A 27,282-nucleotide genomic window follows, 5' to 3' on the forward strand; every position below is an offset into this window, starting at 1 on the left:
GAGGATTCTTTATTATGTCTTGATACATAAAAACAAGGACTTGGAAAAAGGAAAAGGAAAATTGTTTTTAGCTAAAAATGGTTTATTGGACAAGGATGATTAAAAATCTGATCCCTTGGTAGCCCCCAACTATCTGATTATGGAGCCCAACTTGAAAAACACAAACAACACATGGAAAATATTAGATTCCCGAGGGAGGAAAAAAAAACAAAAAAAAACGATGAAGAACAACATACAAAGATGTTAAAGCACAACAATTACATGCAAAACATGGTTAAAACGAGAGATGTGGCAATGTTAGGACAGAATAAATAGACCAAGTAATAATAAAAAAAGAAAGTTTTTATCATTAAGTTTATGTAAAGTTATGATTGCATCTCAACCGTTTGTTTTTTTACTACTGACCCATTTCAGTGTAACAATACAACAAGTGTGTGTTCTAATTCAGACAAGATGTGAATTGACTCTGAAGACCAAGGCACTCAACTTTTACTTTAAATACTTGTGCACACCAAACATTTGGTAACTTTCACCACCACTTGCACATATTCGGTACAAAAAAAAAAAAAAGTTTGTTCGGGCATTGTAAACTCTAGTAAGAGCAGTAACTTCTTAAATTTGGACATCACAAATACTCAACATCCATTCCTGAATATTCAAGTACCGGTCAACAGTACTTGCCACGCACATCATGAGCATGAGCCTTCTTGGTCTTTAGATTTTTACACCATACTTTTTCCCACCCAGTCATCAGAATATGTAGTTTTAAAGTCAGTGAGAAACACAAACATCTACTTTTATAAATACAAAGTATTAGGTATTCTGATTTCTCCTAAAATATTTCAGTATAGGTTTAGTTAAATGAAATACATAATGCTAAAACACAAGTGTGAAAAGACTAAAAGCAACTGGGACCAGTCTCATAACGGACAGTTTGGCATAAAAGTGACACAGAAAGAAGCCGGAGTGAGGTTTTTGATAGAGGTGCGTGGTCCCCAACATCGTGATGCTGGACATCAGCAGAAACCACTGTGCCCTCATCTCTTTTCTTTTCCCCCCCATCTGTGACTCCACCTTTAGGCTTTTTCCAGTGACTTATAGTATTCTTTCAACACAGCCCAGGCCTTCAGAGCCATGAAGCCGTCAGGGGGGTTCTCTCCCTCGCGAGCCATCTTGCGCATCCGAGTGCCTGAGATAAAATCGTAATCTTGATGGCTGCAATTTAGAAGAAAAAAAAAGGCAAAGAATTAATCATTTTGAAGTTGTTGTTTTTTTTAACTGACACAAAGTATTAACAGCTAAGACAATATGAGGTGATTACAGAGAGGATCAATGTGAAGACTATTTATTGTTTCTGCACATAGCACCAGATATGTCGTCTATAAACAAAAGAAAAGTTCAGACGGGGTCTTCTGAGCTAGAATCAGACATGTTTTATGTCCAAAAGCAGAAACGTATCAATATCAGTAAAGTGTGTAAGTGTTACATTAGAACTTAGTTGAAAAAAGGCATTTTTATGTCAAATTATTTCCATGAACACTCACGGAGGTAAAGTGTTCTGATTGTATTCCTCAAACTTTTATTTACTTTTTAATCTTTTAAACATTCTGGCATCTTCTCTTCACTCTCCTTTAACTAAATTTGACCTAATAACTGTACATCAAGGTAAATAAACATAGAGAAGGTACATTTCTTTCAATCAAAGGACTCAAATTTCTAATAATTGCATGAAAATACACATCATGTGGCTATTAAATAATACATATTTGCAAGCTTCCTCAGTGCAAGTTAAAACATCACCGTGCAAATCATTCCAGCACTAAACTGGAAACAATTTAATCTGGTCTGAGGCATCACACTTTAGAGAAACGTGTTGTGATTCAGATTGTCATCCATTCCCAGTGAAGTCCGGTGAGGCCGGCAGGCTTCAAGGACAGGGGTGCCATAGATCTGCAGGAAAACTAGACTGAAATCTTTGACAATATCGCAGTCTTTGCTCCTCAGTGGAACTTTCTTCTTGGCATCGGTTTTACAAGTGATACATGAAACCAAATAACAAACAAAGAATTAAAGCTGCAAGCAGCGATGAACGGGCCCTCGCACTCACGGCCACCGCCCCCCATAAGCATATCAGAAATGACACCACCCACGACTTCCTATGTTAAACCATTCAAAAGTTATGGCAGAAAATAGGGACTATGAAATATCGACCAATCAGAAAGAGGGGTGGGGCTAATTTGCACCAATTATGGTCAAGGACTCAATACAGAGTCTGATGACACCACCCACGAGTCTTAATGTCAAACCATTCAAAAGTTATGGCAGAGAAAAGTTTTCTAGGGGGCGCTGTTGAGCCATCTTGCCACGCCCATTAATGCAAACCATGAAATATCAAATTTATCACCAGGCCTGGCTTGCGTGCAACATTTGGTGACTTTTGGGGAACTATCAAATATGGACCAATCAGATGAAGGGGGGGCACGCGTTTTGGCGTCTAGCGTCGCCATGGTAACACTTTTGAAAGAGAAAAGTAATGCGCGTCGTCGCAGGATCGAGACGCATATTTTGATGTATAACACACCTGGGTGCACGTTACGGTTCGGGCCGTATTAACTGCCGAAGGAATGGCATAAATTGCGCCAAAATTACGCGATTAATTCAAAATGTTCAAAATGGCCGACTTCCTGTTCGGTTTCGGCCATGGCGCCAAGAGACTTTTCTTTAAGTTGCGCCATGATACAGGTGTATACCGATTTTCGTGCATGTACGTCAAACCCTATTGTGGGGCTTGAGGCACAAAATTTTTGTGCGGAAAGTGAGGAAAAGCCTTTGAGTGTCGCCGCTGGGATTTTTTTTCTGTTTTCTTTTTATCCCCGATTTTTTCCCCATTTTCATCACCCAGTGTTCCTACCTAAGTCAGTCCTGGCCATTGCTCCCCTCTACCAGCCCCAGGAGGGCCCTGCCCTGAGCTCATGTCTCCTCCTTAACCTGAGGAGTGAGCAGGCTGCTTCTTTTCACTAGATAGGGTGGGGCTTCTCTGGCCGGACGTAGCGCGTGGAAGGATCACGTTATTCCGGCCGGATCCTCCCAACCCCATCTGGCGCCCCGGCTGGCCAGAGGGGGCATGTATAGCCCAGGACTGTTGCATGTTTTTGTGAGAGTAGCTCACACTAGCTACCCAAGGGAACACGGGGAGAACATGCAAACTCCACACAGAAAGGCCCTTTCACCAACCCCACCCGATTTTTTTCTAATAAACATTCCAAGTATACTGCTAGTATAGTTAGTGGATCAAGACATGAGACTTATTATTTCACATATTTACTATTAATTATTAGGGCCCGAGCACTTACAGTGCGAAGGCCCTATTGTATCTGTAGGAATTTTCCTTATTTATTTTTTTTTCCTTTTTATTTTTCCGATGAAAGGAGGGCCTTTTTGCCCCCCTAAACGTGCCCCAAAAGTCACCAAATTTTGCATGCAAGCCAGGCCTGGCGAAAAATTTGATATTTCATGGTTTGTATTAATGGGCGTGGCAAAATGGCTCAACAGCGCTCCCTAGAAAACTTTGTGCCTCAAGCCCCACAATACGGTTTGACGTACATGCACGAAAATCAGTACACACCTGTATCATGGCGCAACTTAAAGAAAAGTCTCTTGGCTCCATGGCTGAAACCGAACAGGAAGGTGGCCGTTTTGAATTAATCGTGTAATTTTGGCGAAATTTATGCCATTTCTTCGGCCGCTTTTTCGCCCGAACCGTAACGCGCACCCAGGTGTGTTATACATCAAAATGTGCGTCTCCATCCTGCGACAACGCGCATTACTTTTCTCAGTCAAAAGCGTTACCATGGCGACGCTAGACGCCAAAAAGCGCGCCCCCCCTTCATCTGATTGGTCCATATTTGATAGTTCCCCAAAAGTCACCAAATTTTGCACGCAAGCATTTGCATTAATGGGCGTGTTCTTCTGTTATCTTCTTTAATTAACTATATTGACAATTAGAGATAATGCTACACAATACAACCCTTTTGTAATGATCTGCCCTCTTGATCCCTAAAATGTGCCACTTCTTGCAGCGGTGTCACTGCTTTCACAGAAGATCTAGATGACACAAATCTAGAGCTTGTTTTTGGATGTTGCCAACAAATATGATTCATGGAAAACCCGGCTAATCGTCAGATTGGTCCTAACAGATCTGGCTTAATGCACCTATATTCGCACAACCTCACGGAGGCAGCTCTGTCGGACCTGGACGAAAAGCAAAGAAACTGCATGATTTTTGTTAGTCATCATGTGCAGCGTCCATAAACAGACTTTAATCATCAGCAGGTCTCTATAATTTTGAGAAACATCAAAGGTCATACTAATCCACAAAACCTTTTAACTATAAGAAAGAAAAACAGTTGCTGTTATTCTTGGCTCAGTATTTCACTGCAGATAGCAAAGAAGAAAGCAAGAAAATGGATGTCATGGGTCTCTTTCTGCAAACAAAACAAGCCTAATGAGAAATTAATTTTGAGAATATTATTTCTGTTTAGGCCGCTTTGCCTAATTGGCCTAAATGTGAGGTATGACTCTGGACTAAATCTACAAATACGCTTGTAGATTAAATGTGAGTGAGTGCTGACTGTAATCCTTCACTGTATCCTATTACCACAATAAATTGACTAAAGAACACAGGAGACAAAATGGGGCAAGCTTTAAAGAAGAAAAGAAAGAGTACTTACTTTTTAGGGTCATAAAAGTCCATTGCTCTTTTGGTCTTGTTGTAAGCAGCAACCTTGAAGGGTACGATCTCGAGGGTGATGAGGCCTGGGGCCATGGTGAGGACCTTGGCTCCATGAGTGGGCTCGTACAGGTCTTTTCCTGTGTCAGGGTGAGGCATGCCTGCGGGGTCTCGGCCAACGATATAGAAATTGGCCCCAGCCACCATACGTGCCCTGCAATGCCACTGTACCTGTGAGCAAGGAGCATAGAGAAAACTGAAATAACGCCGTCCATCCAGACTGGTCTTCGTGCAAGACTTTATAGTCATTTACTCAGTTGTGTGAGCCTGAATTAATAGATAAACAGTAAATGATAACACTGCTCATGTTTGCTAGGGTTTAATATAATTGGCAGTTATTTCTGATTAATTTGCTCTTTCACCCAGTTATTAGAAAAATACAAGTCAATGTGAAGAAATTAGCAGTCTGGACCTCTTTTACCAACGAGTGAGCCTATTCCAGTAGTGAGTCTTTTCCAGTATAAAGTGTTTCTGTTTTCTAAGTCATAGAAGGTGAAAGGATAAATACAGCAAAAATAGAACTTGTACAAGTCAGACTCTTAAAATATGACTCCTGATGAAAAATTAAACTGGTTCAGATTTTATCTTAAGTAAACAACCTCCACAAAAGTGCAGCCAGCTCCTGAGCACTTCTTTTCTCTGTTTCTCATTACCAGTAATTGTTAAGTCTACTCATTAATCCTTGGCAATTACTAATAATACCACCAATGAGGTTGTGCCCATTTCCTTTCTATTTTTCAGGTCTGTGAGTTTTAGAAGATTACAAATTGCTTTGGTCCTATGGTTTTATCGTGCTGCTATTGTTCTGTAAAATATGAATGTTTGAGAGCTTTATTTCATTTTATTATTTGGGGGGCATGCCATCCCAGTGTATGTTGTGTTTAAATGGATAAACAAAGGCAGAGCTATCATGTTAAAGCTGGGACTCTAATAAACTATTCAGAATTATAAACTTATTAAATTCACTGCCTGACATCTACCAGCCCACAATCTGTTTTCAATGATTTGGACCATAGCTTTCCCATTATCCTAAGTGAATAAATGCAAGATTCCCAACTGCACTCAGTCACATGGAGGTTTGCTGCATATGGCATAAAAACACTGAACAGAGCTCCTCAAGACAACTGTAAATCCCCTTTCCTTGTCATTTTTCACTCTCAGAAATGTGCAAATTATCTAACAGTCGACTTCCTTAAATGTCACATGCTGTTGCAGCCAGATGTCGGTTCTGTCACTTCTGAGGGAAACATGATGCCTGTTGTGAGAAAACTCAAACGTGCAACTACAGATACAACCTTCCTGGTCGGCGTTACCTCAGTTGGCCCAGCATACATCATAGGTGAGGGGAAAATGGCAACAATAGTGGAGGCTGGGTCTAGTACGCCTTCTTCCAGCACAGCAGCATGTTGCTTCATTCTCCACGGAAGCGGCACGTCGTCGTCTTTGGTCCAACCTCCCAGAGGGTGGAGCAGCAGAACAGGCCGGCGGTAGCCTCGCTCGATGAGGCGTTTGTGGGTGTCCTGCATCAGAAGAGCATGGCCATTGTGGACAGGGTTACGGAGCTGGAAGGCGAACACAGCGTCTAAAAATGGAGGAAGGGGCAGAGAGATTTGTTCAAAAGCAACTAAAGACGCCAGCGCACAACTTCAAAAGAAAACAAAAAGACGTCAACGTAGTCAAAGACATCACAGCACAGCTTTTTCTTCCCACTGTGATCACTTAAAAGAAAATCTTGAATACCAAAGTTCTCCTCTGACATATTCTGGAATTTCATCACAGTTTAAATGCATTCCTTTCCATACCTGCATTCATTTCTTTAAACTTCTGTTTGAGCTCATTGGGTGTTAGTCGGTAATGGTCCAGCCCGTCATTCCAACAGATCCTGTCCAGAACCTGCAGGTCTCCACCAACCAGCCAATCCCCACTCTCCATCACCATCTGAAACAGAAGCCAAGATGATCATGACCGTCGTCATGATTAAACACACATCCAGACAGGAGGCAGTATGGCCCTCAAATACCAATTTTCAACCAACTTAAGACTGAGGCCCCGTTTACACGGAGCAAAAACGGTGGTGTTTTCATGCGTTTTGGCAGTTTGTTTACACGAAAACGAAGCTCAAAGTCACCAAAAACGATCATTTCTGAAAACTCCAGCCAAGGTGGAGATTTTCAAAAACTCAGTTTTCACGTTTGCTTGTAAACAGAGGGAAACGGACATTTAGTCTTCAGAACGTCACATTATGCGTCAGAAACGTCACCAGCATCATGTGCTCATGTGCTGTGTGACCTGTGTTTACAATTAGTTTGGCCACTGTCAATATTTTCTTGTATTTTACCCGTTTTATATTCTAAAGTCACACTTAAAAGTAACTCCACTTCTCTGTCACTCCAAACGAAAGACTCTCGTTCATCTTGGAATAACTGGAAGTTACACGTGTCACTTGTTGACATTTTTTTCCAGGATTCTGATTGGCTAGCATGACTTTATGCTTCTCGTTACACTGCCGCCTGTAGGTTTGGCTGCTCATAGCACCTTAACAGCGTATCTATGCAGGTTTGTGTAAATTATGCTATTTTTAAAAACGTAGAGGGGGAAATATCCGTTTTTGTAAATACCCGGCTACGTGTAAACGTGGCCTGATACTGTTGCTGGACTGGTTCTAGGGCCTGTTCACAGCTGGTTCTACATTGGAACCTTTTAAGAACTGGTTTGCTTTTCCATTAAATCTCTTTTAATTTTAATGAAATAAAAACAAACATCTGCAGAGAACTAGTGTTCACACAGGACACACATCAGTGTTCTCTCATAAAACCGTTGCTTTAATACTGTCAGTCTGCCGTTACGAAGGCTGTTTTAGGTTTGTAAATGCATACTATGAGGCCAACTGTCCAAATTTTAGCCAGCGTCTATGAATTCTGCTGCAAACAGGATTTATAGCGGCTGTTTTCAGTGAGATCCATAAACTCCAGCAGACGATATCAAAACTTTAACGATGAAGATGAAAAGACCGCAATTAAATTTTGTTCAAAACAACCACTGGGGGGGCTGGATAGCTCAGTGGGTTGAGCAGGGTCATCACCCTAGTGCAGGCAGCGCAGGTCCAACCCTGGCCTGACGCTGTTTCCTGCATGTCTTCCTCCCTCTCTCTATACTCACTTTCCTGTCCACCTATTTTGAATAAAGGCCACTAGTGGCAAAAAAAAAAGTTCATTTAATTAAAAAAAAAAAAACCCCCGCTGAGAATGCAACTTTATGCCCTCATTTCCAAATGCTCGTCTGCATTAATGAAACAGGATTCATAGCCAGGATTTTTTAATCAGGGTCCATAAATTCCAGCGGGCCATACTTACACACCCAGATGTGTGTATAAATCCCAAATGCAAACACTGTTTTCAAAACGCAGCTAAGAAAAGCTCCATCATGTGAGCAGCTGTCTGTGGCACTTGGGACACTCCATATTGACTGGTATTTACAAACACGGCTACAAACAGTATTTATTTCAAATGTTTGAGTGGGATCCATAAACACAACTCGAGTTGTTGTGAATACTATTTTCGAGGAACTTTCACAAACACCGACTGCTGATTTAAAAAAATTAAAAGTAGTTTTTCTGCTGCTGCCCCATGGTACAGGGAGACGGTTTCCTTTACGGACCACTGATGCTTGGTGTTTGTTAATTCCTTTTCATCATCTAAATAAATAAATATTTTTCTTGAAAATGTAGATGCATCCCAGCGTCACCTCAGACCTGAAAGGTAAATGCATACACCCATTTTGCATCAGCTGTGAACGGGTTAACTTCATTAACAGAGAAATGAGAGCAAAGACAAAAATAAAAGCTGCTTATATTCTCATGACCACATTTGAGAGAGAATTTCCCCTCATGAGAGTCATCAAACAATGTCCCTAAAGTACCCAGGAGCAGGCTACTTTTGTTTCAGGCAATATCTTTCGCCTGCCTCCTGCGGCACTTCTGAGACTGCAGCTAGAGTTACTGAAATCACTGGCCTGTACGCTTTTAATGTGATACAAAGTGACAAACTTACACATGGAAAAATCCATCCACGTCACTTGTTTCAGTGGCAGGTAATTAATCATGTGGACAATCTTTGATAGTCACACTTTCAAAACAGACCGAGTTCAGTTTAATCTGGCAAACTGTACGTAAATTAGAATAATTTCTGCAGCGGAGGTGTCTACTAGATGAGATCAAAAACCACTTGGCTCGATTTCTCTCAAAAAATGTTAAAGATCGAGTTGTGATCTGTTTTCCACACTCAAATTATTCCATCTCGTCCAGTCCTGGCTAACATGAGTCATGAAAGATGCAATGCGTATGTGTATAGACCAAAGGAAGAGGCTTAGATGTTCACATGTGCTCTGTTTAACTATTATAAATGTCCCCGCAAATTCACATGTGAAAAGGGGCCTGACCAAATAAACAGCCGCTGCACCATGGCTTCCGGTGAAGGGGGCTCTGTCTGACTGACAGGTAAACAGGAAAAAGTGGATTAACTACACGTTATGTGGAACGGCTCATTTGTGGCTGAAAGGACGTGGAATAAAAACGTTGTAGATTTCTCTGCAGAGGAGTGTTGACAGACTGGCTCCGGTGCGCGGGGTTAGACATTCGCTTGTGTATACATACACACACTTAAATGATTGAGCCCTTAATCAGGGAAGGCTGAAAACACACATGCTACGTTAGAGCACATAAAGAAACACAGTTGCGGAAACAAGGCGCATAGCGTGCGTGTTAAGGAACTATTGAAGCATTAGGTGTTGACAGTGGAGGGTCATGGTATCAATTTATGAAACTTGTGGGGTGCAAGACATCTTGAAACACATTACGGATGCCAGATTTCATCATAAACAACGTGGAACGAAAAGGTAAAAGTAAAATCTAACATGACTATCGATTGTGCTCAGATACTGAGACAGCTGCTGACTGGTATGCAGCCAGAAATATTAGCAGCAAACGGCTTTGACGTAAGCCAGCATTGAGCCAGCTGCCACAAGGATGACCCCCCCGGGAGTGAAATCACTAGATTCCACGTAGATTACTGTTGGTTTTGTTTGAACCGTTGCCAGTTACAAGTGGCTGACCAACTGCAGTAATCTCTAAAATAACAAGAATATAAAATTAGCCAGACAGGCAACTTTTAGGATCAGCTTTAGCCTATGACTTAGCATTAGCAGAGGGGGGATGCAACCATCAGATAAGTTTCAGGACCTTATTCCCACAGTTTTAAAAATAAAATCAATCTACGTCACTTCGCTGACATGTAACTTAATACGTGAATCCATTCTGATACAAATAACTTTCAATCTGTCTGCAGTTTGTTCTGGCAAGCTTTAAGTAAGAATTTGAAGGCTGTCAGCAGCTGAGGTGTCTACGTGATGTGATCTACAACCACTTGGCTCCCTTTTAAGATGTTTTCACGATCGTTTTGTAATTTGTTTTCCACGCTGTTAATTAATCCAACCTGTCTGGTTCTGGCCTGATAGCAATCATGAAAGATGCTCCACAGTGTTTTTCTTTGGAAAGGTCAAGAGTGTAAATAAGCCAGAGCTGATTTTCCCAACCAAGGTGAATGGGAAACATACCATGTAGGTGGATTTATCAAAGGAAAGAATTACGCAAACATCTGTGATCTATAGCAAGTACAAATTTAGAGTGAAATTGAGCTTATTCTGGACGGGAGATCCTTCTACTCAGGGACTCACCTTGATGTACGGATGGTCTTTGCAGGTGGTGCCCCACTGACGAGCACAGCGCTCTTCTTTTCTGTGCTCATAAAACTCTGGGTTACGAAGGATGGCCACTCTCTTGCCCTCATAGACCAGCGCCACAGCTGTAACACCATCCAAGCGCTCTTTATCTGCAGTGGACACTGGCAACACCACAGGCACCGAAAGATTGATGACACCACCTAATGGAAAAGAGGACAACTATTAGGGCTGGGCGATATATAGAGATTTTAATATATATCGATATATTTTCAAACGCGATATGGTATGAGACAATATCGTTTATATCGATTTAAAAAAAAAAAATAAAAATAAAAAAAAATGATTTTGATATAGCTTATTTTGTGACAAATTGACTTGAATGTTTTATTTTAGATTTGCACAAATGTTTTGTTATTTGCACAACTTTCAACCTCAGTGGAAAAGTCTGCCTGTTACTGTCTACATTGTATTAATTGCACAGTGTATTTTAATTTAATTGTTATGCAGGAAAGGGATATTGGTTTTATTTTATTCAAGAAGCATTTTTATTCTATATATGCAGGCAGTTTATTTTTATTTCATTTGTTTTATACATTTTGATATTGTGCAGACCTCTGTTAATAAAAGGTACTTGTGTGACATTTGGCACGAGGCATTGTATTAAAACAGTTTTTTTTAAGGGTTTGCCTCAGAAAAAAATGAAGCTAACAGAGATGCTAACAGAGATGCTATGCTATAATGCTTTGGGGGAAACCCCATTTATGGCACAGAAAAAATATCGATATATCGAGTATCGCCATTCAGCTAGAAAATATCGAGATATGACTTTTGGTCCATATCGCCCAGCCCTAACAACTATGAAATATTTCAAATGCACAAATAATCACCGCCATGTTTGTTTGTTTTATTTTCTTAGAACTGACATTATATAAACATGGCAATACATTTTAATTGGAAGTAGCTAGATTAAAAATGCCATATAACAATTATTTTATTTTGTACCACGCCAAGAGAATTTAGAAGAAGCAATATATTCATTTCTAATATGATTGATTGACAGTTGGCTAAGCCAATGGCTAACCACTATCAGTCCTTCATCTGTCATGCTACCAAACTTAGTGAAGCAACCGGCTGCTTGTTTTAATCCAGTGTCATGGTTTCTGACACATGTTACACGGTATATTTTGCTGTAAGCGTCTGATGCAGCTCTGGAGATATTTCGGCGGGGATCCGTTTAAAAGGAGCCAATAGCCCAAGCTAACCTTGATTGACATATGATGTATGACGTATGTTCCCTTCGGCTTCCCGAGCAACGTGACTGCGCCCAGTACAAAGAAGCGGCTTCAAAACCACTATTCAGAAATCAATGGATCACGTGACTTAATGCTTCATCCATTTTTTTTGGTAAACTATGACTATAGATACTCAGCCTTCTTCTTTTTTTTTTTTTCTTTCTTTTTATAAGCCTTCTTTTTCAAGGGTTATTGGTAGGGTTAGGAGAAAGGGACTGGGCCAAAGGCAACAAATCCAACTGACTTTCTTGTCAAAGTCTGATCTATGTAGTGTCAGCATTTATCTGGCTTATTCATTTTCAGTCCAGGTTCTTGAAAATGTTGAGTCCTTCAGACACTTCACATGGCATTAAATCAAACAATGTGGAGACAGAAAAGGACACCATTTTCTGCTTTCCCCTTTTTCTTCACAGATCCCTCTCTGGTCCACGCTGTCACATTGAGGAACTCACAGCTGGTTGCAATAAAATGTACGCGCTGGACTGCAAAATGTCAAAATATGAGAGACGCAAAGTTTAATTTGGATTTCTGTTTCTCTTTGCTGACTTCTTGTCCAGCAAATTTACAGTTGTATGCTTCCGAGCCATTTATAGCATGCATTATACTTTGTGTAATCAAGCCGCTCTCTGTCATATCCACGGAAGGAAGTGAAATTGATAAACGATGGTATGCAGTGTCGATCAATAGAAACCTTCTTCCTCTGCGACCTTCACCCTTAGAGCTAACAGGAAATCTGAATCATGACTTCTTATATCAAAAGAAAAAGTATATAAATATTTATTCATTTAAAAAGAGCATTCTTTTTAAATTTCTAAAAGGTATGAAGTATAAGGATTTAATTTTTTTTATATCATCTGGTCCTCAAATTGTCTTCAAACAAGTTGAATGGAAAAATAAGAAGAACGCCATCACATGACATAATGCACCACGAGGTACTTTGATAAACACCCTTGCTGCTTTTACAGGAATTAAGCGCATAAGTAGCAGCCAGGTGTTGCTAATCAAACACACCTGATTATGAGCAGATGTTTTTTTTCTGTTTTTAGTGACATCAGTTTTACCGAAAATGATTCATTTAAATTATTACCGTTAGTGTTTTTACAAAAATACTGCAGCATGGGATGTCCATAGCTTTCCCGCACACTGCTTCTGCATACAGTCTTATGGCTGGTTAAATCAAAATTAATGCAGTGAAATACAGTATTGTTCAAAACACTTGGGCACTTCTAGTGTTGTGGTTTGATCAAAGTTTTAAAGGCAGAGTAAGTAATTTTTGGAATACATGGTGACTCTTTATATTTAGACAAAACTATTTGCACTGGTCAGAGTTTGCATATTGCATATATTTGACAGTAAAGCACTTCGGTCAACTTCATTATTTTCAAAAGTGCTATATGAACAAATTTGACCTTGACCAAAACATGAAACAGAAAACAAGCTATAATTTGAAGAAACAAGCTCCACCATTTGCAAAACCTGCCCCCCGCTCAGTGATCGGCTTACCATCCAGCAGACAGTCAAAATGAAGACACTGCAGAAACTCTCTCTCTCTCATGAAGCCGTTCAGGGGAGTGGCCCAGCCTTCAGCCAGCACCTGCACCCACTGCATGTCCACCTGAAGATTGTACAGTCGGGTTACAATTGGAAGAAACAACCCATCATACATGCAGCTTAAAACTCAATATAGATTTAGGTAATAGTACATTGATGACTAATAAGTGCTCTAATGCATCACATACAGATATTACATTTTAGGATTACTATTAGTTAGATGATTGATTCAAATTACAACTGAAAATCACCTTCCCAATCTGCACAGCAGGAAGAGTCTCTGCATCAGCCTTAGCCAGGTCCAATTTATTCTCCTGAACGTACAGCTCCTTTACTTCATATGAAGCATCAACGGGAACTATGTCCTGCACAATGTAACATTCAAGTCATCATTACTGTCAAAAAGGAAAATAAAATCAATATGAAACATGTTTGTATAGGTTTCTTGAGGTTTTCGTAAAAGTTTACGAGTCACTACAGGAATACGAGGTGTTAAAAGGAGTGAACATTCACCAGCATCAACATCGAATCAACTATGATGCTTTCCTGCCCCACAGTGGCCAATACAGAAATTACACTATATCATGCAACAGATATATGTGTAAAAGTGAGGTTAAAAAGACCTAACTGATTACACTAAATAACTAAAAATATTTCTGTTCCTCACCCGTTCCTGAAGCAGGTCAATAAGCTGCTGTATGCACTCGTTCACGTTGCAGGAGTCGGTCTTCAGCACCAGCTCTGGAGCTTCTGGCTTCTCATACTCAGCGTCGATGCCAGTAAAACCTGATAAAAACAAAGAATATTTCATGTACAGGTCAGCTTTTCTCCTGTAAATCAAATATTTATCTCTCAACATTTTCAGGAAAGCTTCATTTCAATTAGTGTACAAATTTACAAGTCTAAAATGAATGCAATCTGATAATATTAGTGATCCACAGCAACACTTGTAAACCAATTTTATGCCTTTCCATTATCAAAAACATGCAATATGCAGGAAATAGACTTTAAAATATTCAAGAAATAACCAATATAGATACCATTTAAAAAGAAAAAAGGTTCTGATGCCATGTCGGATACACAGATCCAGTTTATTGATGAAAAAGTTGCTGAAAATAGTGTCTGGATGAGCAGGACAGGCTGTGAAATCTTGTAGTACCCCTTTGTCCCACTAGAGGTGATGTGAAGCATTGTAATCAGAATCAGAAAGAAGTTTATTGCCAAGTAGTTTAACACACACAAGGTATTTGTTGTGGTGATTGGTGCAATACAAAAGAACAAATAATATTAAAAGACAAAATGTACAACAGGTTGGTTTTGAAGTACTGGAGTAATGAGTCTGAACAGAGGTGACCTAGGATGTGCGTCTAATGTTCAGTCTACTTTTAAACCTCTGAACAAAGAAGAGGATATTACTTTTATTTTAATGGTGTGCAGGACATTTTTGGTCCTCAAATTAAGAGAAAGGAGTCTCAGTTAAGTTGTACATTAACATTATGACATATAGTGTGTTATACCTGCATTTATTCTTATAGTGAGAGACAAATTTTAATAAATTGAGTTTGGGAGGAGGATAATTGCAATGACAACTTTAATAAAGAAGGGAGCAGTCATAATGAATGTAATATGGGAGAAAGTAAAAAAAATCATTTCTGTTAACTAGAGACCCAGAGTGTGAGACAAGAGAGCAGTTTATTCAGGTACCTCAACAAATTCTTGATATGTTAATTGCTAATGAATCTCAATGGACTGTCCTTTGAAAAAATAAAATATATTTTAACAGCCAAAATGTAAGGTTATTACATGATGTAGGCCTAATTTGAGTAAAGTCACAAGCCACAAGATTTGGCTATTGTGGCATACTTCCTCTGACTTAAGAATCCCTAAAACCATGTAGTAAAATAAACTGCTTATGTTAACCTATACGTTTTACAAAACACAAAATAAAAATTTTGATTAATAGTTATATACATAAATCGGATTTTTCTGCAATAAAATTCTTTAGGTCCGAGTTAATCACACATACTTTTAGATTTATGTAAATCTACAATATTATTCTGCTGAACAAACAGGCCGACAGAGTTCTTTCAAGCTCATGTTGTACCACCTTAGCTAGTCAGTCCTTCCACTCATCCATTTTCTATACCCGTTTTATCCTTTGCAGGGTCACGGGGGTCTGCTGGAGTCTATCCCAGCTCATTACAGACAAGAGGCAGGGGTTCACCCTGGACAGGTTGGTAGTCTATCGCAGGGCCACATAGATAGACAGACAATAGGGGGTGGGTGTTGCCAAGGACCTCACGATACGATACACATCACGATAATTGAGTCATGATACAATACGATATTACAATATCCAAATTTTGCGATATATTGCGATGTTATACATAGTTCGCTGATAACTGTAAAAGGCATTATGCATCTTAAAATCAGAGTTGCGCGTACATCAGATTATAATGATAATTCATGGGACAAACCGGACAATGCCGTTTTATTGTAACTATACAAGCTTTAGTTACAACATATTTGCATATGTTTTCCATATTATTTACATAACATGAAATTAACATTAACAATATTATTTAAGTCCATGTATACAATAAAGTCGTGGATTTACAACCCGTCTGAAACACGATTTAGTATTTGTAAAAAATAAATAAGTAAATAAATAAATAAAAAAGTATTTAAATTTTGAATATCGAGTCAGCCGGCACAGTATTGCGATATATTGCCATATCGATATTTTTGCCCACCCCTGACGGACAACCATGCACACTCTCACTCCCTCTTACGATCAATTAACAAACATCAATTAACCTAGTATACATGTTTTTGGACTGTGGGAGGAAGCCGTTGTAGCCGGAGGGAACCCACCCAAGCACAGGGGAGAACCAACTCCACACAGAAAGACTCCGACCGGGGCCGGGAGTCGAACCAGGAACCTGTAGCACCACCTGGAGTCAATGTTAGCACATGCCTGTCCACATATCGATCATGCTGAAAATACTGCCCCAGATGGACTAGTGAAAGTCAGGTTGCAAGATTAATAAGCTACAAGTGCTATGAAAATGGGCTGCCTCAACACCAACAGAAGCCACTCTAATTAAAATTAAAAAAAAAAAAGGAAAAAAATCAAGAGTTGAAGAGAGGAAGTGATTAAAACAAAGAAGCAATATGAAGGTCAACACTGCTGTTGCTCTCTTGATAGAGAAGAGAAATATGATGCACCACTGGCAATTATTCTTTGAGACTTTACAATTACTTATACTAAAATTACACTTCCATCATCAATGTTGTTGCACAACAGTATCCCTGTACTGTATTTCTACATTCACTGCTGACGGAGGTGCACTAAAGGGGCTGAAATATGAGCCATCTTGTGATATGCTATACGAGGCTCCCTTTTAGTCTGGAGAGGTACACTTAGACACAGTGCCATGAATCACACAGTTGTGATTTGACATTCATTTTATGTAAATGAAAACACATGTTTTTAGTAGAGCTGCAGGGACAAAATCCTTGGATCATAAAGTAGTCATTTGGAATTAGGAACAATTATATCTAATGCTCCACAAGCTAATCTTTTCAAATGTAAGTCAAGTGAATCCTGGCATTTTTAAAGTAAGAATATTCTTCTGCCATGAGAAAAATAAGAAAAAAGAATATAAACTACAGATGGGAAAAAATGGTATTTCAGGATATACAGGAAGTCAGATGGCTTAGTTTGTTTGTTTGGTTTTTTATTTGCAGTTTTTTCAGAAATATCATCTTATTGACCTTGTACAAATATTACTGTTGTAAATGTGGCATTCAAATTAATGTCTTCAGTAAACCAAGAAGGCAACACTGCATGCTGCAGAGTGGTCGAATGAGTCCCAGTATCAACGAAAGCTGCGGTAAGCAATGAAATCAAAGCAACAGAAAAATATGCCAAATAAATAAATAAAACACAGTTCATTTTCTTAAGTTTAAATAGAAATAACACTAAAGAAATAGTTAAAACACACTTCCTCAAAACTACAGGGACTTGCATTTAAGGCAAGTAAGGCAATAGTAATGACAGCAAAGCAGTAATTTAGTGCAATGAAATGTTCATCTCTGAATGTTTCAAATTAGTTATATTTAAAGAAACAAAACTGAAAATACCAAAAGCCCACAGAGAGGCGTAATAGTAACCGAGCGTAAGCGATGTGTGTCGTGTTTTTACCAGACGGTGAGCTCTGATGAGGATATGAAAAGATTACGGTAGATCTAGCCAATAAAACTTTAATATCCAGGTGTTTCATCGTTGCAGTTGTGCTGTAAGGCACAAGCTGAAATATTTGTACAAGTGCATAACATGTGCAAGTTAATTAAGCTAAAGCAAACTTCCTGGTTTAACAATCAGCATCTAAGAGATTTAGATCTGCCCTGACACTCCAGTGAAAACTGTGGAGGAGTGACACACTTCAAATAACATAATTTCCACAATCTACCCTGAACCTTACATCTTAGTGGAAACTCCATTGGCACAAGTCGGAATTGATCTTATAGCTTTCTAAAAAACCCAGGGGTGTCTAAGTTCTGGATGGTACTGGTCAAAACACAGCTGACCGGAGATGCATTGCTGACACTCAAAAGAGGAACACCACACTTGGACGGATTTAATATTATGGTGCAACGATTAGTCAACAAAAATCAATAATAAAAATAGTTGCCAACAAATTGTCAACTATTGTGGGGGGAAAAAAAACAGTGGGGTACCTCCCTCCCTTCTTATCACTGCTGAGAGTTGCACATGCAAAATAGAGTCCAGCACCAGGTAAACAATACGGCGCTGGCCAATGCAACAACAGAGCAAATTCATTAAAAGATTTAATTTTGAGTGAATTCTATCTTGTCTTTATTTTTAATTAGCACATCACAACGATGTGCAAAAACACCATTGTAGTTGCTGCTTTGTCATGTGGTTGTTGGCACTGTTTTCTTCATTTTCCTTCAAGACTTTTAATGTTAGTTTCTAAAAACAAAACCATCCCAATTTGTGGTTTCAGTCTCAATCTTATGTTGCAACCCAACAAGCTATTTTGTAACATAAATACTAAGCTAAAGCTGAAACTAAAGCGTCACTGTTAGCTACACACTTGCTTGACTAGAGTTTCCTAAACTTAAAACTGACAAATATGGGAGAAAATATATTTATCCGTCAACACTAGAGATGTGCCGATTGCAATTTTCTTGGCTGATTCAAATAGCCAATTTTTCATCAAAATCAAGCTATTGGCAACAATCTATCAAAGGATTAAACTGGAGATTCCGAGAAATCCAAGTATACATGCGCGAGAAGACAGACAATCGATTATTGAGTGAGGTGTGTTTGACTCCGCAATGCTAGGTGGCACCACACGCACTTTCGCGTTGGCGTTCTTCTGGTATAATTAGTAAACAACCGCGAAGGAGGACAACACCATGCAAAAATATGGACGCTAACATGACTGCTATTCCCGCTCCCGCGGCTCGTCACTTCTGGAAGGGGGAGTCTTGGGCAGTCAGTAGATCAGCTAAGCGTGGGTCATATACATACCGAAATAACTGGAATTGAGAGCGCATTATCTGGCACTAAAAGCTCGATCTCAAGAGCTTCATTTTGGTTCGACTACAGGTCGTATACATAAGGTGTATACACGGCTTTTAAAAATTCGATGTTGATCAGATTAAGGCAACAATTGGACTTTCTGTTACTGAGTGACTACCTGACTGGCAGGCCACAGTTTTTCCGTCTGGGCAGGGTTCTGTCTGGTGTGGTGGTTAGTGATACAGGAGCTCCACAGGGGACTGTGCTTTCTCCTTTTCTCTTCACCTTATACACCACTGACTTCCAGTACAACACCGAGTCATGCCACCTACAGAAGTTCTCACTCGGCTGTTGTAAGGTGTATAGGTGGTGAGGAGGAGAGGGAGTACACAGTACTGATAGACAGATTTGTGGATTAGACTGAACTGAACCACCTGAGGTTGAATGTCAGCAAGATTAAGGGGGAGGAGGTTGAGGTGATGGAGGACTACAGGTACCTGGGTGTCATGATTGACAACAAACTGGACTGGAAATCTAACACTGAGTCTGTGTACAGGAACGGAATAAGCAGACTGTACTTCCTGAGGAAGCTCAGATCCTTTAGTATGGAATAAGATGTTGGAGATCTTTGATCAGTCTGTTGTCTCCAGCATCATCTTTTTTGCGACAGTTTGATGGGTCAACAGTATCAGAGCCAGACACCCACAGACTGGACAAGATCACCAGGAGGGCTGGATCTGTGATTGGTCTCAGGCTAGAGACTTTTGAGACTGGGGTGAAGAGGAGGACAGGGAAGAAACTTTCCTCCATCATGGACAACCTGACCACCCCCTCCACCCCACCCTGGACAGACAGAGGAGTTCCTTCTCTTACAGACTATAACAGCTCTGCTGTCGAACAGACGGATACAGGAAATGTTTACTGCCACATGCCATCACTGACGTCCTTGCACATTTCTTATCATTTATCATTTCTGCTGAACACTTACTATTATGTATGTATAGGATGTAAATATATATAGACATTTTTAGATATTACTTTTCTACTTATATATCTAGGTTTTATGTTGAACTGTTGCTTTTTTTTTTTGCTTCTGTATGTTGTGCTGCTGCTGCACAATAATTTCCAAGTCATAGGATCAATAAAGTACATTTCTATCTTTTATCTATCCCATTTCTTTAATACTCAATTTAATACACGTTTTGCTTGATGGTCTTTATTATTTAGCTTCTTTTTGTAATGAAAGAGTAGTTATATAGTTATTTGCTACTATGTACGACTTTTTTATTATTATAGAAAAACGTAGACTATAAACTTTGACTATAACTTGCTTGCAATGAATAACTGGAGGAAACTGTAGCTCCTCAGTGTAACTGAACCTTCTCTGAAGCACATCCACCGGTGTGCTTTTAGCGATATATAGTCATTGAAAACTGAAGTGGATCAAAACTTTTATTCAAAGTTTTTCAAAAGACAAGAATTGGTATCGTTCAAAATTCTTTCATAACACGAAAGTGTGTTTTTAATTCACTTTGAATGTTAACTATTGTATATTATCATTTTATGCCACATCAGGTGAAGTTCTAAAATGTTTTTGTTTTATATAAAGTCTCCTCTATTGAATTCCATATTAAAATGCAAAACTGTACACATATTTAAATACTGATTAATTAAAAAAAAGTTTTGGTCTCCATTGCCAGATTTCACATTCAATAAGGCTCTAACAGTACTTCAAAGTCATGCATTTATTTATATCATTTACAACATGGCGCCCTGCATTACAAAAAGAAAAGAGGCAGAAAACCTGTGGCGTGACTTTGAGAATCATCTGTCCAACAATATTAAGGTTTATGGTCAGTAAAGATTTCCATGTAACCGTGTTTCTCGCGCTCCATGTATACCCAACGCTTTCACATTTAATGTGCTGCATACATTATATGGTGCATGCGTAAAACGGACCAGAATGTAATCGATAAAAAAAGTGAGGATGACCTGCCAGTCACCAGTCAGGCTAGTCAAGCTGAAAATCAGCCAATTCCTGTCCCTGGTCAGTCAATCGGTGCATCCCTGGTCAATACTGATAGCTGTTAGCTTGCAGGTAACTGTCACTTTGATTAAGTCAAACAATTGCATTGCAGTGTAGCATTACTCATTACTCAAGTTTCGGAAAACTAATTCAGAACCCCGGGAGTCAATCTTCAGCCTGCCATCATGGGCAACACGTCCACTGCAAACAAGGGCAATGAGGTGTAGAGTGTGAAAGCGTTTCATTCCAAAGCCAAAAAAGATTTCCTGTAAAAATGGGAGAATGCTGCACGGCCACTTTCCCCATTGGACCATTCTGAGTGCTAGAAGGGCACTGGTTCAAGTCACGTTGGTCAAACACAAATAGGTTTTGCTATAAAAACACTTGACAAACAGATGGCAGTGAAGCTGAAACAGATCGAGCAAACACTGAACAAGAAACCCATCCTGGAAGCTGGAAGCTTTCATTTACTGACTGGGGCACTGTTTGGTTTTTTTCCACACATAGGTGATTTATGCCTAGAGACAGTAAGAGGATTAATGTCATGATGTATTTTGTTTTAGTGAGAAGGGTTTTCAGACTGTTAGGATTTTCTTTTGCATTATGTTTTTGATTTGGGCATGACCTGCATGATGCTTTGATTGGATTAACGGTCATTGTGTTTAAGTCTGTATTTATACCATGCATATTCAATACATTACTTCTTCAAATGCTCCTTTCTTTGTCTTCATTCAGTTATTTACACTCACATGCTCTGGATCTTACTTATTCAACAGTCTTTTAAAATGACCCCCGTCCTAGACAACAGGGTTTATCGTGACCCAAGTGTAAAAATCAAAGGGGCAGACGATTTTACTATCATTTACCTGAAGTTTAGAGTTTAAACTGCAATGTAAAACAACATGGGATTCAGGCCTTTCTTTAAATCATGTACAAAACAGAACTGAATCATACTTTACCCCTTATCTCCCCTGCTCTGGCTCTCTTGTAGAGCCCCTTCACATCCCTCTGTTCACATACATCCAGCGGGGCGTCCACAAACACCTCAAAAAACGGTAGACCTGCCGCCTCGTGGATCTTCCTGGCATTTAGGCGATCCTGCCACAAAATCATTTGACATCATCATTACACATCATTTATGTTTATGTTTATGTTCATGTTCTGGATCTCCGGAAAGCGTCTAGAGACAACATCTGTTGTATTAGACGCGAAACACACGCATTCTCATTTATGTGGTGCTTGCCTGCCACGCTGATGATGGCTGAGACAGGTCTGAAAATTCGGACTGGCGCAGTTGAATTAGCGGAGCGGAGCTCCTGACGGATACAACCCGGTACCGACATGCGCGTGGCAGGCAAGCACAAGAGTAAATAAACCACCGGTCCGCCACAAAACCAGCTGGGGGGGGCGGACCGGGACGCGGGACCCAGTCCAGCGCGGGGGGGGCGGAGCGGGAGCCGGGACGCGGGACCCGGGACCGCCGCGGTCGGGATCCGCAGCACAACGGGGTATGAAAAGTTTATTTACTCTTGTGCTTGCCTGCCACGCTGATGGACAGAAACTGCCGGCTATGGTGATTTTTAAAAGAAAAGCGTTGCCTAAACAGACTTTTCCAGCCAGAGTGAAATGAAAAGGGCTGGTGGCTGAGACAGGTTTATGTGCGGCGACCCGGTGTTTTTTTTTAATTCTTTAATGCGGAAACAGAAGAGGAACCTTTGAAGGGTTTGATTGATGTGAAAAGTGAAATAAAATATCAAACTAAGTTTTGCTTCCACTATATTTTTAAATAAGCACTCTTGTGTGTGTGTGTTTTGCAGCGCTCGTGTGTGCAGCTCCGTCTCTGTAGACGGCGCCTTTTGGGTCGGTGCGCCGTATGTGTGTTTTAAAACCAAAAATGACACACAAAACTGAGGGTGCGCCTTTTCACACGGTGCGCCGTATGGTCGTGAAAATACGGTAAATAAAATTGAATTGAATCATAATATTGGCTAAGCAGTAAGTTAAGACAGTAGACTTCTAAATCTTTGTTGTTGTTTTTTTTTGTTTGTTTATCTTTTTTCCCTGATGACAACAAAAAGAAACGACAGATAGAAATGATCAATAATGCCATTATCAAAAAAATATCTTTATGATTCAATAAAGTTCATTTTGTCTTTGGGCTACAATTAAACTTTGCTGGTTCTTTTATCTCAGACAAGGTATTTTAATTTGTTCTTTACCTGATTTCACAGAAACATGTCCGGTAAAGAACAACCTAAAATACCTTGTCTGAGATAAAAGAACCAGCAAAATTCAATATCTTTATAGTTTTCAGAGACAATAGTTGAATTGTACCGCACTATACATTATGATCACATTCGTTTTCTTTATAGATAGTCCAAAGCAGACTAAAAATAGCCAGGCTGGAGTTCATTTTTTTTAATATATTGAATGAGAGACACACACAATCCATTTCTCTCTTTCAATCTCTGATGCATCTTTTTTTTTTACTCACCCTGCTATAGGGAGAAATAAAACTGGCGATGCAGACCAGTCCTGCGTCAGCAAAAAGCCTGGCGACCTCAGCAATACGTCTAATGTTCTCTTCACGGTCCTCTGGACTGAAACCCAGGTTTTTGTTCAGACCTTGACGGATGTTGTCCCCATCCAGGGTGTAGCAGGGGATACCGTGACAGACGAGGTACTCCTCCAGGGCCATGCTCACTGTGGTCTTCCCTGCACCGGACAAACCTACGAACGAAGAAAAACCACAGGATTGTAGAAAACTTCTGAATTAAAGACACATCATTTTCTGGGGGTATAACAGCTTACATCCTACCTGACAGCCAGACAGTGCATCCCCTGAATCCTCCTCTTGTGCCCACAACCTGCCCACGCTTGTTTCGGCTTACATGATGAGCTTGATAAGTTACATTTGTTGCACGTTGCATTCCCTGAAATGATGCAGATTTAGTGGGACTTGCAATCCATCAATAATAATTCAATAAAAAAAAAAACACTAAATAATAAAGACTTCTTGGTTCACCAAAACCTTCCAAAGCACCCTTAAAACATGAGTTCTTGTGACGTAAATGTATGTAGATCTATAAATGAATGTACAGGACTGTCTCAGAGAAGATTAGAATATTGTGATAAAGTTCTTTATTTTCTGTAATGCAAGTAAAAAAACTAAAATGTCATACATTCTGGATTCATTACAAATCAACTGAAATATTACAAGCCTTTTATTATTTTAATATTGCTGATTATGGTTTACAGTTTAAGATTAAGATTCCCAGAATATTCTAATTTTTTGAGATAGGATATTTGAGTTTTCTTAAGCTGTAGTGTAAGCCATGATCAGCAATATTAAAATGATAAAAGGCTTGCAATATTTCAGTTGATTTGTAATGAATCCAGAATGTATGACATTTTTGTTTTTGTAATTGCATTACAGAAAATTACAATATTCTAATTTTCTGAGACAGTCCTGTAAATGAACTTCTGATGCATCATTATCTACACTGCACATTGGCCAAATCAGTGTTACACATTCAGATTTCAACTCAATTGAACTTACTAATGCTTCGACTGAATGATTATGATGACTATGTCTTGTTCTCAACAACCAATATACTAAACCAGCCTTATACTGAGTTAATAATAACAACACACTGACATAGTAGACATAGTATTGGCTTGGATGGCCTTATTGGCGTTAAACCGAGGCTTTCCTGGGTGTTGCTTGATTCTGATCAACCCCTGATGGCTGAAAATCGTACCGTATTTTCGCGACCATTCGGCGCACCGTGTGGAAAGGCGCACCCTCATTTTTGTGTGTCATTTTTAGATTTAAAACATACATATGGCGCACCGACCCAAAAGGCGCAGTCTACAGAGCAGAGCTGCACACACGCGTGCCGCAAAACACGCCGGCCGGAAAACACACACACCCGCTGCAGAACGCACACACATGCAGAACGCACACACAAGCACACAAGCGCTTATTTAAAAAATAGAGCGGGAGCAAAACCTCTGTTTCTGCATTAAAGAGCTCCACTAATTCAGCTGCGCCAGTCCGAATTTCCTCGGTGTCAGTCACTTTCTGCACAACAGTAAATAAACTTTTCATACCCCGTTGTGCGGATCCTCCACCGCGCAGAGCCCGTCTCTCCCCAGCGGGGTGGAGCAGCGCGTCCCGGGTCCCGGGTCCCGCGTCCCGCGTCCCGGGTCCCGCGTCCCGGGTCCCGCGTCCCGGGTCCCGGGTCCCGCGTCCCGGGTCCCGGGTCCCGCGTCCCGGGTCCCGCGTCCCGCTCCGCGCTGGACCCGCTCCGCGCTGGACCGGGTCCGCTCCCCGCTCCGCTCCCTCGCGCTGGACCCGCTCACACACGCGCTGTCGGGGAGCCGGTACCGGGGTTTGTATCCGACAGGAGCTCCAGTCCGAATTTCCAGACCTGTCTCAGCCACCTGATCATCATCATCCCTTCATCCAGCCCCCCCTTTCCATTCGTCCTTATAATGACTCCGACTGGAAACGTCTTATGCAAAGTTTTTCTTTTAAAAATCCCCATAGGTTTCTGTCCATCAGCTGCGCCCGGCCAGCACCACATAAACCAGTAAGTGTGTGTCGCGCCGCGAATACACACCCGCGCATGTCGGGATCCGGTACCGGGTTTGTAACCGACAGATTTGGCTGCAAATTTCGGAGGGTGAAGCTGATCAGACCTGAGACAGACCCCAGAAATCTCTGCTCTTAAAGCGGCCGGGAACCAGGTCGATCGGACCGCTTTGGGAACCAGGAAGTCGGCTGCAGCAGCGACCATCACCGCGCTGCTGCAGCCGCTGCTTTAACCGGGGAATGTGGACGGTTCCGACATGCAAAACACACGCGCGCTGCAGATAAGCAAATAAGTGTGCTTATTTAAATAGAGCGGGAGCAAAACTTAGTTTGATTGTATTTTATTTCACTTTACACATCAAGCAAATCCTTAAAAGTTTTCATCTTCTGTTTCGCATTAAACAGCTCAGTGGATGGTCTCATTCAGCTTCACCCGCCCCCTTCTCCCTTTACCGTTCTCATGGCCAGCCTTACATTACCGTAATTCAGGTAATAGACACGGCGCACCGTTTCTTAAGGCGCCCGGCACATTTAAAAAAAAAAAAAAAAAAAAAAGTTGCGCCTTATGGTCGCGAAAATACGGTAAGCACTATTGCCTAAGGAGCATTTAACCAAGAATCAAACTAGGGCTGTTCGATTAATCGATTTTAAATCGTAATCGCGATTATGTAATTAGAATGATGTTAAAACGTGAAACTCGTAAAATCGATTTTTCACTTTTTTTTTTTTTTTTTTACCTTGTCTGCACACATATTAATGATTGATGGAAATACCTCTCAATACCTGCGACAAGTGCCCCATCGGAGAGGCTCTTTAGTGCATTATTATTTAGCATGCAAAGACCCAGTTTAGTTTAATTAGAAAATGTCTTGTTTTATTTAATTGGAAATATAACTTACTGTATGTTTGCAAGTGCTGATTTGCTGATTTTTTTTTCAGAGATAAAACTTTATATTTTATTATATTTTTTCAAACTTTTTTTCAACTTATTTTACAGAGTTTTGCACTTTATTCATTCATTTTTGGTTTAATAAGAGCAAAGTTTGCACTTAAAGCGCAATGGGGCAAATGTGCAATAAAAAAAAAGCATATTTGAAATCATTTCTTTGCCTTTTGTCACAAAATAATCGTAATCGTAATCGAAAATCGGATTTTGAGAGAAAAAAATCGAGATTTTATTTTTGGGCAAAATCGAACAGCCCTAAATCAAACCATAACAGAGCTCTGAGTGTAGAAAACTAAGGTTGTATGAAGAGCTAGCTGCAGGGGCAGCTAGCTGTAATGAATAGCAGCGCTAACTAAAGCTTAACGACAAGGCGTGTGGTCGGACTAGGTTGTTCGCTAACTATTCACTGCTTTACGGAAATAAAACACATCTCTTCTGTTGAATAGTCTCAACTTAGAAAGAAAGCACATTCACCCAGCTGGCGGCGGCGTTGGTGAGCTTCTGCTTCTTGTGCGAGTTGCCGTCATGCGTCTCCATGTCGGGTTCAGCCGGGAAACCGAGCACGGCGGGGGAAAAACACGCTTTTTGGGGGGGTGGGGGGGGGTTGTTTAGTTTACCGGGGCAGGTTGTGTTGATTATTTAGCCCAGATACGTCCAGTTAATGGAGGGACCCCGTGTATGGGAGGACGAGGAGGAGGAGGAGGAGGAGCGGACAGGGACGACTTCCCTGGTGGCGCGTCATCGGTGACGTCATGACGCTGTCGGTGCGGAAAACAAACTGATCTGATGTC

At 40.4% G+C, this 27,282-nt stretch overlaps 1 protein-coding gene across 1 annotated transcript; it reads right to left on the reverse strand.

The window, feature by feature from the left end:
- On the reverse strand, window positions 1–27,217 carry papss1 (3'-phosphoadenosine 5'-phosphosulfate synthase 1). The gene is made up of 12 exons (XM_061717515.1): window positions 26,966–27,217; window positions 23,767–23,881; window positions 23,443–23,678; window positions 21,908–22,046; window positions 14,036–14,154; window positions 13,620–13,733; window positions 13,321–13,432; window positions 10,520–10,725; window positions 6,592–6,727; window positions 6,103–6,371; window positions 4,731–4,960; window positions 1–1,215 (listed from the first exon to the last, which is right to left on the reverse strand). The coding sequence occupies exons 1-12, from the start codon at window positions 27,026–27,028 to the stop codon at window positions 1,077–1,079; spliced, it is 1,878 nt and encodes a 625-aa protein (XP_061573499.1). The 5' UTR covers window positions 27,029–27,217; the 3' UTR covers window positions 1–1,076.
- Between the last annotated feature and the right edge of the window lie 65 nt (window positions 27,218–27,282).

This window comes from Cololabis saira, chromosome 1 (genome assembly GCF_033807715.1).
Source record: "Cololabis saira isolate AMF1-May2022 chromosome 1, fColSai1.1, whole genome shotgun sequence".
In the NCBI taxonomy this organism is placed as follows: Eukaryota; Metazoa; Chordata; class Actinopteri; order Beloniformes; family Belonidae; genus Cololabis; species Cololabis saira.